This window comes from Sparus aurata, chromosome 22 (assembly GCF_900880675.1).
Source record: "Sparus aurata chromosome 22, fSpaAur1.1, whole genome shotgun sequence".
Lineage (NCBI taxonomy): Eukaryota > Metazoa > Chordata > Actinopteri > Spariformes > Sparidae > Sparus > Sparus aurata.
Window position 1 is genome coordinate 23,171,716 of NC_044208.1, and position 15,120 is coordinate 23,186,835.

Here is a 15,120-nt window from a genome sequence, read left to right on the forward strand (position 1 = left end):
GTGTCAACTGGGATCAGCTCCAGCCACCCCCCCCCCCCCCATGACCATGAAAAGGATAAGATTCTAGATTGGGAGTTTACCAAATCTTTGTAGTCGGCTCCGGAGGCTAGCGGTTTAAGACTACGTTAGCCACTACTACAATAATACAATCAAATCTCTAAACTACCCGTCGGTGGTCAAGTTGCACTGTGTGTACTTTATAAAAATTCTGACGAATATGAGAAATAATATAAAAAATATCCCTGGGTCTGCTGGATTTAGATTTGAAAACCGAAAACATAAGATAACCAGATAACCAGACTACTTTTGTATTGACCAGATCTGGAATACATATCCAGATAATACAACAGTTGAGGCACGGTTAATATATTGTAATATCGAATATGACATTTAGAAGTCTCGCTGTATTGTTTCAATTGAGAACGATGGCTTATTTTTTTGAGTCAGCAACCGCAGGAAAAATCGTGGGAAAAAGAGGCAACTTTGCGATGACTCAGCTAAACGCAGCTTCTCGACCTCTCAGGCCCCATGTGGCTTCGAAGGCAGAATCTGAACAAACACGGAAACACTGGTCATCGTTAACCACATCAGACCCCGGATGATTCATCCCAGAGGAAGCTCAAAGGGGTGTCTGGATGGAGTGCATGTGCGTCTGCCTGTGTGGGCATGTGGTTTTTGTGTCCTCCTCTCTGACAGAGGTCCCTGTGTCCTCACTGTTGTGAAAAATGACCTTATGGACGATTTGTGTCACCGGTGGAGACATCTGAGTCTTGGTATTTGTGAAATATCGCTGAAGGGAGGAAATAATCCACTGCATCGCCAACTATCCCCCTTTAGACCGATAATATTAGTCGTCTTAGTAAAACAATCTGACATTTTATTCAATCATCATTTACAAAACAATCGACCTCAGCATTTTTGGTTTTTTGTATTTGGTCAGGAAACAGTTCCTTGGGATTCAAAAAAGACATATAACCATATAAAAAATAATTCCGTGCCAAGTTTTCAATCCATCTGTCTTTCTGTGGAAGATCTTTGCTTTTCGTCAGGCAAGAATGTTTGTTTCACAACACCCACCAGTCCAATAACAGCTGTGTGTTCCAGAGCTCTCGAACCTGATCAATAATTCATCAGGAACAGTACTGGAAGAAGAATGAATGGCAGTCTGGCATTAATAGCTCAACGCATGCTGTTTCAAATTTCAGACAGACAATAGTTTATTGTGTCAAGCACAGGTTTTAACAGTGACCGATGTGGCCTCTCTCAATCTTAACTAAAAACATGTTGTTGTGTCGTGGAACAATTTTGAACTGCTGTTTTTGCTTTACATATTCATTGGACAAAATCTGAAGTGTGTCATTTTGAAAACATCTTAGTAGGAAGATTAAAATCATCCCATTCCCCAGGGAAACACTGTTTGGCACATATCTCTAATATAATAAGCTCTATTCATTAGAATAATAAAGTTTTTTAAGTGTGTACATTGAACAGCAAGCTACAGCCTGAAGTCAGTTAGCTTAGCTTATCTTATCTGCTTTTAGCGCAAAAACAGGATACAGGGGTCAGCAGCTGGCCTGAATCCAAAAATAACCAAATTTGCTTCAATAAAAAGTACAGTGTTTCTTTATTTATTTTTCAATCTGCACAAATACTGAAGTGTAAAAAGGGTAAATTAGGGTTATTACGAGTGGGACTATTTCTTGTCTGGGTGTGATGACTCCCTGCAGTATCCAGAAAGACTTCTGCTTTAAAGAAACACTGCTTTTTATTTTAGTTTTATGTGCAACTTAATTTTAAATTAAAAAATAAACAAGTTTCAACGTCTTAAGTAGTTTTAGTAATGCTAGTGGGCAGATTTTCTTGTAGCTTTGGATAGAGCCAGGCTAACTGTTTCCAGTCTTTGTGCTTAACTAAGTTAACCAGCTGTTGGCTCTACCTTCATAATCAGTGTACACAAATCAAGAATCAAATTAATGTATTTCCCAAAATGTACCCATTCCCCTAACGTTTCTCCATTGGACTGACTCTTCGAATCGCTCCATATCTTCTTCTTTGTTGCTAAATAAACCCAAAGAGATTAAATCCTCCAAAGGAATGCTGATGATGTTCTCCCCACAGCCGCAATCACACAAACCATAACAGAGGTTTTGGTTAACTGGTCAGGAAAGGATCAATTAACTTACATATCTGGTGTAATTGAATCTGAGCAATTAGCATTACTCAGTCTCTAATTAAATTTTACATGACAGATTTACGGCATGTAGGTAAGAGTTATTCAGAGTGGGGTTAGTCAAGCAGCTGGCAATGGGCTTAAAAATGATCCAACAAACATCTTTTCACTCAGCATGGACAAGCGTGCGCAGACAAACTCTGAAACGTTTTTTTTACCAGTCTCATGTTTTCTTTTATTCAAGCACACCGTGGAAAACATATTTTAGCTGTAAGTTTAATTGCAAGAGAAACATAATGTGAGTCATCGGACTAACAACATAATGTGTTTGTGTAGCATCCAATGAGCCTTAGGACAACTGGAAGTGACAACAAAAACAAAAAAATTAAACCCTGGTTAGAGAATAAACATCTAAAAGCCCCTTTGAAAACATTTAAAGATGAAACCCTAACGATGTCTGCTTAAATGCAAAGCTTTAAAATTAAATCTTAGGCCACAGACAACAAAGACTTTCTTTAAAATGGTATTCCAAAGCAGCAATACAACCGGCTTTGTGTTGATCCATTATGATTGAAAAGGACAGGCTGCGTCCTTAAAACAAAACCCCTGTTCACATTGCACATTTAACTCTTAGCAGAAAGCAAATAGACTGATTAGTTTCAGACTGATACTGGCTGTGATGATGAATTACTTAAACATAAAATGTGACTTACAGGCTCAATGCATTTTTGGCTTTACTATACTCACATCTGCTAGATCATAGTCCAGATAAAAAGAGGCACATTCATCAAACATAAATATGCCGTGCGTTCATGTTGTACATCTGGCATCTCGCCAGCTGAAAACGTACCCTTCTGAATGAGAACAAATATCTCAAATCAGTGCAGGCTGACTGTATGGTATGCAGCCTTAGATATTGTAAATAGCTCAAACAGTTTCTAAGGCCAGATCCTCGAGGGGAAAGTTGGGGGATTTTTGTTCTGTTCTACATTTTCAAAGCAATCTCTGTTTGGGGAAAACGGCTTGGAAATTTCTGCCTAATTGTCACAGGCAGGCTTTTCGATCTTGGCAGTTTTCAAGCCAAACCAGGAGCCAATATCCTGTTTAGCATTCAAAAGCAGATTGCTTTTGTTTTAATGAATGCTTTTGTCCATTCCCCAATACGGTGTAATTACTAAAAGATCCAACATGTAAAAATTAGCCATCTGGTGAACTCATACTCAGCAATGAGGGGGTAGCAAATCAGAGTAACTGCTAACTGCTGCTGACTGGAGCTGCAATCAGCTAGTCAGCTCAGTTAGCCATGCAGTTAGTGTCTAGTGGTGAGGTTGCAGAATACAACCAACAAAATACTCCTCGCCTCACCCTCCCCTACAATGGCCACTAAATATGTGAAAAACACAAAAGGTGCTCTTAAGAGGGAGTTTCTGGAGATAATACACTAAGGAAAACAATTGGGATTTAGTTATAATTCTTCCAGTAGGTCCCCAATAAATCCTACACACCAGACCTCTACGATGCTGGGGGGCAAAGTCGGGGGAGATGTGTATTTTTAACTGGATGCTGCATTCAAACAAGTCTGTGTTAAGAAGAAACACAGACAGAAGAAGTATATTTATGGCATTTAAGATACATATCAATAATAAAATGAAGGCAACATAATGTAAAACATAAGCTAAATCTGTGCTCTGTGCGGAGGATGTCCAAAATCTAAAGCAGACCGGCCTGTAAATTGGCTCTAAATTTACAACCAGGCATACTTTGTCTGATCTAACGCAGACCGAGCTCAGACACACACTTGGATGAAACAATTGAAATAAAGGTGATATCAATAACAATATAGTCACAAAGATGCACATGTTCAGACACACAAGCTCAAATAAAACGCCCATGATGTGCCACATACACCATCCCATCACTTTTGAGGATTGCAGAATTCATGTGACAAACATACAGTGAGTCAAGGTGAACGTTCCAGGTGTTTTTTCAAGGTGTGGTTTGTGATGAGTGAGCAGAGACAGCGCGGGCGTACGAGCTGCAGCTGCTGAAAGATTTCTTCTCAGAAATTTAGCCATCGGTTACGGGGCAGGAAAAACAATCATGCAACATCTGTGATTCATGGCAGCCAATCAAACAGCCCTGAATGAATGGCAGTATGATGTTCAGTGTGTGTGTCTGTGTAGTATTTTGACTTTTCATAGCAACGGACAGGTGTAACAAATAACATTAGGGATGGCTCTGTTTTATTTGGGACCACCAGCAAGATAATGAGCCAGCATGTTCAGTTTAAGGCCCTGCAACTGGAAAACCTAACCTGAATGCTTCAATAATATATACTTCAAATAAGTAATGGGAACATTTTGGGGGAAATAAAAGGGGATACCTACTAAATAGAGATTTAAGTGGAAATAGATATCTTTTTTGCTAAAGCTGATCTTCTATAGGCTGTAGGAAAATGATGTAATTCCCATGTTGATTGGTTCCCTGTTAGCCTTCCTTTCACTATGATATTGGTGCAATAGTCATCCATCGAGCTGTGTTTTCTCCAGAAAACCGAAGGCTGGATTCATGACACACAGGAAGTGCGTCTGCCATGACACATCCAAAATAGGAACAGGACTTGTTCCTTGACAGAGGAGGCAAAGAAAACGGAATAAAAATGGATGGATCGGCATTCACTTACTGCTGCCAGAAAACGAACCAGGAGCTCCAACGTCTATGTTTTTTTCTGTCTGCTTGCGTTAGCGATCTGGTTGTCTTTGTGACTTTGCGTCTGTACTCACATAAATAATAATAATCGTGTGTTTTAAAGTTAAATGCAAATGAGACACTTATTCAAAATTAAATAGAAATTCCTGCCCAAAGTTTTTTGGTAAGTAATGTTGGTGAAGATGATAAATATGTTGTGAAAAGCCTGTCCTTCACTGTCTGGACACAGGAACTTACGGGACTCATGGCAATTTTTGGACAATTTGGGTGAATAATGGGAAGCCCCAGTGCACAGAGGGACACTTATTTCTGAGTTAGTAGGTCATGAGGTGTACTTAGCCTGTCTTCATACTTGGCAGGACCCATGCAGTTTATAATGGATGTTTTAGATATACATCTGGCTTGTTCATTAAAGCACAGATGATGATTTCATTCTATACACTGCATTATTAGTTACAGGATATTTTCAGGTTATCATCATAACCCTGGTTCTATGAGCACAGGAGGAGCCACGTCTGGTCTTTGCTAATTCAGTGCCCCAAAAGTCAACAATTTTATTCTATTTCACCCTAAAGTGTGACCCTACGATAACACCCATGGGACTGTCATTACATAAATTCACCTTGTTCCCTGGCTCTGAGTGAGGGCTCTTTGCATATCAGTTTGCCATTAGAGATATGCAGTCAGCCTTAATTCAAGCCATAGGTCAAAGTATCGGGAAACAACAACAAAAACCTATGAGCTAGCAACCCACGCGCTGAAAATGACAAGCTACCCTAACACTAACCTGGTTGCTTACCGTACGTAAACGTAAACATCTTACCTTTTCTTTTTCAGACTTAGCCATTTTAATGACAGGGCCTTACCTCTGCACCTGCAAGTGTTTCACCAAAACAAGTTCCCCCTGACTCTATTTTGCTGCATCCTGAGCCTGCGCCGCCCAAGACGATGGTGATTTGTTTAAAGAAATACAAACAAGCCAGACTGTTATTTTTCCTTAAAGCAGAATGATAATGGGTACACGCAGACCTTTCTCCAGCATTGACACAGCGCTGCGAGACTACAAAATACCAACATGCCTGGTGTATTCTGTGCACACATGGGCTATATGAGCCCACACAGTTTTGAGTGGCTGTAATTTGTTGAATAAGACCCACTCAAACAACTGAATTCCTTCCTGAAAACAACTGGTTCGAATTTGCCTCCTCGATGCAGCCATTTCAAAGAGTGTCTACCTATTTGGTGAAAGGCTATTTGCTGCATGTGTCTTAAAGTGCTTTCCTCGTGCTGTCTATCTTCTCAGCAACACTGTCCATCACATTATAGTAACTCATCTCAGTGTGTCTTTCAAAAATAAATACCATTTAGAAGTAATTTAATGTATCTATATGCCACTGAAATATAGACATAATTAAAATTACAGACCAAATAACTCCAAATCTTGTAGTTTCAAAACATTATCTAAGGTAGCTGGTATTTCAGACCCAGGTAATTCTCACGGTACAGCGCACTGGCACAGCTCACCCTGCCTCTCGCGGTGACGTCAGACACTGACCTCAGCTGTGGCAGGGTCGCAGGCAGTGGGTCAGCCCCTTGGCAGTGCATCCAGTTCAGATTAACAGTAACAAAACGTGACAAGGCTGAGAGGCTTTGAGCTCTCTGGGGCAGAGGATTAACTACCGACTGCTATACCTGCAGTCCCTACCTACAACTAATGCTGTCCCAATTCCAAACTACATACTAATATAAGCGGGTTTAAAGCATGTAGGGTTGTCACACTTGGAATATGATAAAATGAGGTACACTATCAGACATTGGCAAGCGTTCTGAATTTGATAGATTGGAAATGTGTCACCATTACAATAGTGAAGAGAAAGAAAACTCACCAATGCAGATTTTAAGTCTGTGACGGAGGGGATTCAGCTCCATGAACATCTCTGCAAAGAAAGGAAAATAGCATTGTTGAAGTTTGACTCACACCAGGATTGAAAGTCACAACGTCTCGGCCTCAACCACAATTCTGACTCTAACAGGTCCCCCAATGTTTTCCAATGTTAATACATCGGCCGACATCTTTTACAACGATCACTCAAATATGGTTACCAGACACTTTTGGATTTATTAATAAGGAATTACTCCAAACATCTTTTTTTTTGCATTTTAAACTAAAGAAATAACTGTACATATCAGACAACATATGCAGTAATACCGATATGTCTGTGAAAGACCACAATTAGCTGATAGTATTGGCCAAGTAATATATCAACCAGTCTCTACGTCTAACTAATCAAAGGCCCGTTTGTCATGAGGATGTGACGTGTATAAAAAACAATAAAAGGTCAATAAAACGAAACAATATTAAATCAGACTGTACAGTTTTACGAGTTAAGTGAATTTGCTTTTATCTGTGATTCTTACTCTTACGATGTTTGTGTCTGTTATCTTGCAGTTTATTTATAAACTTAATAAACTAAATGCCAATCCAGGTACCTTCCAACCACAGCATTATATTAAACAATGCATTTTCAAATTAGGACATTACATCAACCTTTGAGACTATTATTAATGATTTCCCTATTTCTTATTTCCTCATTATGTGTGTCTAAAAGGTTTGTTGGAACAAAAAAAGAAAAGAGGCCAGAAAGGAGAGCTCGAGCAAATTTACATCCATCTGCCCATTTACCATGTCCCAGTTACGGGCCTACTGGCAGAGATGGTCCTTAACCAGCTGTAAATATAATTAGTGACCACACTGAGCTGGAAGTGCCTTGTGTTGACTCTTGCTTTCCAGACCACAGTTTCAGACCCTCTCTGCTGGATACACCTCCAACTTCTTGTAACACAAAAACTGATCTAATAACTCTTGTTTTGTGGGGTTAGGGTTAGGGGGGCTAGTTTTTTATTTTTATGGATTGACTTTACACCGTTCACCATGCACTACGACAAACTTTACTAAACGCAGTCAAAATAAGAGGCTGCGCTGGGTGCCAGCGAGGAAAAACCCTGGGAATCAGATTTCCTGTACTAATGCCAAGTCAGTGAACAAAGTGTAACTGCTTTCAGCTAGCTTTTGACTAAGGAGGAAAATATTTTCCCTCAAAATATTATCGTACTCATAGACACAGACAGCAATACTGTTCACATCAGGACTGCGCATTCATCACTTTGTAGGGGCTTGTAAAGTGAGTTAATTGGGAGCTTTTGACAGTGGTGTTCGCAGTATTTAAAAACACTGTTAATATACTGTAGGTAGCTGAACACTAAGTGGATTTTTACGAATTTATTGGGGTGCATTTGTCGCTGTGTCGACAGTGTTATTAACTGTGCTGTGAACAAAAGCATGATGGCAAAATCCCAGGCTTACAGAGAATATAGCAGAGGCTCACAATAACAAACAGATACAACACATCATTAAAATTTGGAGAACTGTTTCAATCAAAAATCAAACTTCACAACATTCAGTGGCATGTTCACTGGCTATTCAACATAACTGCTTTTCATTAAGTGAATGAAACAACAGTTTTTTTGGATCACTGCATTGGGCAGAAAGAATGTATTTCCTTATTAACAGAGGCTGCAGCTTGGAGACTCAGATTTCAGAGCAAGAGAGCAGGCCAAGCCATCCAACACGCACAGACACACACACACACACACACACACACACACACACACACACCCTGACGTCTTCTTCTGCTGTGTAACGACTACGGGTTGCACTCATCTGTGACTGGCAGGTTGTACTACAGGTAATGAAAATATTTTACTCGACCATATAGTCCGTTATTTTAGTGCTATCTGAGGTAATGATCTTACAACCTGTCAAAGCTCACTTCAGTTACATCATATATGTTTAATACATTTTGAGAGAAATGAAAATGTGTTGATTTACTTTCAATAGACTGACTACACACCTAGCAGGCTAAGCTCCTCACTTCTCACTTGTTTTTATCTCAATAATGCTCCATGTGCATATTCCAAAAAATGGAAAGAAAATGGAAGAAAATTGCTTTTTTTTTCCATGTCTGCAGTTGTTTCTTCCCATCCGTTAGGAAGCTGAATTTAAACACTCCGAGACAAATTATGCATACTACACAGACACAAAATAAAACTGCTTGGAAACTACGCATTATACATACGTTTTCAGGGCTTTCAACCTGCAATAATTTGGATTTTTCTTTGGCTACTTGAAGGTGGTGGAAACAAGTTGCGATGTCAACATTGACATATCATGACCTTTAAAGTTGATATGGTGAACTAGTTTACACAGCCAGTAGTTACAGAGCAACATTGACATTCGTTGGCAGTCCTGTCTCTGATCAGCGATGGATCTAAGTTCAATGTTCACTTTGTTATAGGTCTGTTTTTGGTCACTACTAACTCATGAAGAAAACAACTGGCTGTTATATGCTCCACTATGTTCACTAACTAGTTGTTAACTGTGTCTGTCTGCGGTTTGGTGCTGAGCAGGTAGTAGGCTGTGTGTTTTTGTTGCATGTCGCTGAAAAACAGCGTCCTGATGCAGCCGAAAAACGACAACCAAAACAGAAATGCAGATTCATAAGACATCGGTGAGTGGGTACATATGGCGGTTACTAGGGTGTACCACAGGGGTTTACTTTAGGCATCACCCAGATGATCATGAAGCTCTTTTTTACAGCATTTATGTAGTATATCTTCATTCATACAGTACCAGTTTACACTCATTCTTGTGTGACTGAAATATATGTAACTCAGAAAGAAAACGATATGTAATAAGGACAATAATCTGTGACTATATCTTGACCTCTTCCTGAGTTGTCAGAATAGGACTGTTGAAGCAGTGAGTCCTGCCTCCACACTTAAACTCTCAGACTGAGTTAACTGTTCTGCACTGAGTTTCACTACTTATAGTAATTATAATACCAACCATTTGAAATGATAAGGTAGGTTGGCCTTCCCTGCATGTGAAATATAATAATTACTGGTATTTTTTATTCTAAGAAGCTCTTATCAGAAAAGCCATCTTATTCAGTATCACACATTTACTTCTCTGGAACAATGCTTCATATTGAACTTGCTGCATGACTAACAATGCGTCAGAAACCATTTACGAGAAGCGATTTAGTAAAGATACTTTTACTGGATTTATTTGCGAGGCCACCTAAAAATTAAAGCACTTATAGCCCTCTGTAATTTCAAGACAATTCAAAATAATCACCCCATACTGCTCTGTTTCTGTTTGTTTATTGCCGTATTCTTTTCCATTTATACTGCCACATTATATTTAATTTTCAGGGTGGTGCTGCATGCCCAGCCAACCTACCCGGTTTAAATAAAGGTTTAAAAAAAATGACTGCGTGTGAGCGTGCATGCATGGAAAGGCTCACTGAAGACTGCGGATGGACATATGACATGCGGAAGAAAATTAAACGAAAAACAGAAGAGAAACTTCCGTGGAAAGATGATGATGAATGAAAACGGCTTGAGAGACGGGAACACAGTAAATGTGAGAAAGACAGAAAGACAGAAAGAAAGAAAGAAAGAAAGAAAGAAAGAAAGAAAGAAAGCCATAACACTAACAGAATAACAGGAAAATTGGTGCGCCATCATCAGCCCTGTGTTGAGGTACTTTCTGCATGTGGGCCCTGGGCACTTCTGGCCACACACTACCACAGGGGGAGGGGTTCCCCTTTCGCAGAGGCCAAATGAGGACAACACAGAGTGTGCACATGTAGAGTACATATATATGTGTGCAGCTCAAATCCTGTTTTTATGGGAAGCTGTAAAAGAAGCCACATTATCCTCAAAATGGCACAAGCTGTGACCTAATGCCACATCTAGTGAGCCACTATAGACAGAGGGGATCAGCTACCGAACGAGGCCGGTTAGATTTCAGCCTGATGCATATGTCTTTCAAATTAAAACCATATGAAAACACTCCAATGGAACGGACCTGATCCAGATTACACAGAAACTGTGAAAAGAAAACGATCCACTGCAATTAGATGCAACTGGAGAAATTGTAGTTATGGGCAGGAGCGTTAATTAAAAGGAGCAAGGATTCGGTCGTTTGAGGGAAATTGCTGCACTTTTTCCTGCAAAGGGGAATGAAACGATCTACTGTGTTTAACCTAAAACAAAAAACTTAAATCAAGATGCAAAGATCTGGGACTGCAGACACGGCAGATTTCACACATGGGTTCACATGCATACCTACAGAATACATATGCACAGAGAAACCATCTAGAAAAGTGAGTATACATACAGCCAAATCTCCTTGAGCTCGTAATTTCCTGACCCCACGTGCTGAAACAGAGGCAGGACTTCAGAATACATCTTGACTGACTTGTTCTTATCTATACTTCTCTGGAACATCAAAAACTGCTCATATCAAAGATATGATATGAGACGTTTGGATGTACAAGTGCATCTTCTAGCAGTAAAGATATACTTAATGTTGCACAATTTTGACCTCCCAGCTATCCAAGTTACAGGAGGCCTGTGTGAAGAGTGTGACCCCCTTACTCGAAGAGTGTTTTGGAAAAATCTCGCAAAAGGCTTTTTTTTTTCTTCTCTTCACAGCAGTGCACTGCTCCAGAGGTATGTGGAAAAATGGTTTGTCCCAGGTGGTTGGCTGTGAATGTGCCCTACAGAAGGAAATTTCCCTCACAGAGACTTCGGCGGTTGTGTGCACAGCGTGTTCCAGCATAAATCATAAGCTAATGTATCGGATGGATGCTTAAAAAAAAAAAAAAAGGAAAGATGGCTACGCTCTGACTTCGCTGCGTTGGAAATTGCGAAATGTTTACCCTTTTCGAAAATGGCACTGCCAGATGTAGGATGAAATACGACGACCATAAAGAGTGATAAAGAGGGTATAAGACTAACAGACCCAAACTTTTACAAGCGGTGAAAACTCAATATGCAGCACAAGAGTGCAGTGAAGGGAAGAGACAGAGCAGACAGGACAGAAAAGAAGTTAGAGGGAGAAAAAAAGGAAGGGTAGAAACAGGAAGCTCACTCACCAACACATGACATTTAAACTCTACTATATTGCCACTTGACACAGACACGAAGAGCACATTCAGATACAGGCACTCGACAAAGCATTTGTTTTAACAGTCATTTTATAAGGTCAGTAATGTTACTGGTGCCTTCTGAGATGAGACTCAAATCTCTGTGGTAGTACAACATGCTTTCCTAATGATGATATTAAAAAGCCATGAAGCTCTTATAAGCCTTCACCAGTTTTATAATGTAATGATAATAATACAATAAATACTACGGTACATTCAGTTTAATGATGCCAATGTTCCTTTAGGTCATACATCAGTGTTAAATGAAGGTATGCTTGGCTTTCATACTGTTCGGTGCTTTTATTGTGGTAAAATACTCGATGTCCTAAATAGCAATCAATGTCTCCTTCTTCTTCTTCTTTTTCATTTTCATCAACTTGAATATCTGATTTTAGATAGCTTTTCCAAGTTTCTCCAAACATCTTTACCAAAGAATGCCACATAATCTTCAAAACTATTTTTCATTATTATATTTGGACTCAGAGGAAATGCAAGAATTTCCGTTACCGCACGACGCCGCATTCATCTAACATATCTTTACTTAATTATATGACTTTCGTTTCATAATAACCACATTAATCTCAAAATTGTCTCTTTATGTAGAATTTGTAGACACCCGAAATCTGAGCGACCACAGCTCAATGGGACTCACTTTCCTGATGCCACATGACTCAAACCACTTCACACAGACACTCTGCCTTACTGTAAGACAGCCAAGAGTTGCACTATTCAGGGCTCGTCTAATATTAAGTGCATTTATTCAAGTGGCAGTCTGCAGCCAAACCAATCTTCCAGGTTGCCCTGATGTGGTTGTTGGGAGCTTCAGACCGGTAGTCGTGACATTTGTGATTATAGGACCGCCAACGTGCCCCCTTCAAATCCTGCATTCACCACACTCTGAATGCGCCAAACTAAATTGGTACAAAGGACCACACAGATATGAACGTGTCTGCGTGCGGGGGAGGTGAGACCAGCAGTGGGAAGACAGACAGGCAGGCAGGCAGGTGAATTTGGCACAAAAAAAAACAAAACACTGGAGTTAAGCTCTACCTATTTTTTAAAATTCTGTTCAAGCTGGTTGTGCCAACTTGCACCACCTAATTGATGGGAAAGTGATACCAGCAGCAGTGTACGCTCGAAATGTAGAGATGGCACCCACAGTATGCACATTTTTGTGACCTGCAGGTCATGAGCATACGGGCTGTAGTTGGCCTGTAGGTGGCAATCAATACACAATATCTACATCTGCAGGCCTAAACAAGTCAAGTCAGTTCATTTGCAAAAACAGCGCTCTTAAAATGAATACACCAACACCAGCTTGACTGACATTAGTGCACCTGACTCATGGAACAAAACACAGCACCACCTTAATATCATACACTCATACATAAAATCATTTTTATTTCCCATTTAATTGATCTAGTATGTGTCTTCCATGATCATAAAGGATTTATGGCTTATTATCAGCTAATTGTAGGATTCCCTTACATTTTTTTAGATGCCTTTGCTGTTTTGCGGCTTTTCTTTGTATTGTAATTGATTCAATATCATTGTCAAAGGTATGTTGTTTGGGGGAAGGAATTTTAACCAGAAGAGGAAGCTCTTCATTGACTGATTTCTGCATGCCTAAACCAACTAAATAAACTCTTAAAGCACAACACAATTTTATACTGTTTTACTTTGTTTATATTTGGCAGAGCCTGCCACCTGTCTAGCTTCAAACAGACTCTGAGAGTCAAACTCTAAGAACAGCTTGTTTATTCAGTTATGGACAAAAATGTAAATAAAGTTTGCATTATAACCTCATTAATATTGTAAATATCAAAATTCTGGGTTAGGGTTAGGGTTCTTTTCCAAAACTACATAGTGCCACTTTAATGAGTGTTACCCCTTAATGATCTTTCAGGTATAAATGAAGATTGAATGAACACATGAATTCCCTGGAGTGAACAGCATGATTTAGCAATTAAGGAAATAAGGAAAAGATGTAGGCACATTTTCAACACCAGCTTGATTGATTCTCCATTGGGTGCAAAAAATAAAAAGGGAGATATCAGTTTTCACAATGAAAAATGTCTTCAAATCTTCTTCTCCAACACCAAAACTCCTCTCCAAAACAAAGCAGGCAAGAGGGGAGGACGCTCCTCGGATTGTCAATTTTAGAAATGAAGGGTTTTCTGTTTTCTGAGCAAATAGCTGCGAGTACCATAATTACAGTGCAATTGCCGTCATGAACTGAACCATCAAGGCGAATCTGGAATAAATTGTGCCAGTCGAAACAGCTTTTTTACTGCATTCATTGCTGTGTGCGTAGATAATTTGACATTGAATTTGCATATTTTATCAAGCATGCCAAATTGATGATGGATAATTACAATTCTTTGATGCATGATATGATGTGAATCCGCTGCTAAACCACAAATGTCAATATGCTAAGATGTTGAATGGAACTACAGCCAAAGGTAAAGGCAGTGCTCATTCGTGGTGTTTCCGTAAATCTATTCTGAAACACTATATTTATGTGATTTGGGTTCATGCAAATACTTTTGTTCTTAGCAGGATTCAGTAGAAAGATTTTTGTCTCAGATTTGTGGGGAGATGGCGAGTGTGTATTCATCTGGATCACCAGCGAATAGTCGTGTGGGGACCGACCCTTTCCTCCATGCAGGCAGACTCCAATTTCTTTTACTGTTTTGGATTCTAGCTGCTCTTTAGTCTTTCATCCAAGTTAGCAAAGTCCAAGTTGGATCTGTCACCGTCGCCCATGGAAAGTCAAAGTATGAACAAGGCCAAATATGACACCGGGGAAAGACAGAGCAATGGCGTCTTTCTGAATAATCCAGGTGCTCAAAGATGGCATGGTATGTAGTTCTCCCTGGATGTAGTTTGGATGAGGCACTTCAAGATGGATGGTCAGAACTAAATTTCACTGACGTTTGGCAGACTGAGTTAATAAACTCTGCCAGTGAGGTACTGCAGCTTTAACTGAATGACGAACAGAAGTTGGAGTAGACTACAGCAAAAAGAAGGAACTCCATTGACTTACTGCAACATAGCCAGGCCTCCTTCAGAGAAACCAAATCTGTCCTGAGGCCCTGTCAGTGTCAGGAGGCCAGGTGAGCTGAAGACGATAGCTTGACAGCTCCATCTAGTGGTAGAAACCGAGAAGAGATAAGAGGGGATGAC

General features: G+C 39.8%; 1 protein-coding gene across 5 annotated transcripts in view; it reads right to left on the reverse strand.

The window, feature by feature from the left end:
• LOC115573965 (serine protease 23-like) overlaps positions 1–15,120 on the reverse strand; it is a 68,864-nt gene that overhangs the window by 53,395 nt on the left and 349 nt on the right. For 3 of the 5 annotated variants that reach the window (XR_003982390.1, XM_030405115.1, XM_030405111.1), the window contains exons 2-3: positions 14,981–15,082; positions 6,766–6,816 (exon numbers count right to left, since the gene is read on the reverse strand). Coding sequence is in view for 1 of the 5 variants with exons in the window: in XM_030405113.1 (XP_030260973.1) it covers positions 14,981–14,988 (8 nt within the window). In the remaining 4 variants the exon portion in view is untranslated. Of the gene's footprint in view, positions 1–4,121; positions 4,797–6,765; positions 6,817–14,980; positions 15,083–15,120 lie in introns of those variants that run through there. The other 2 variants (XR_003982391.1, XM_030405113.1) reach the window with 2 other exon arrangements.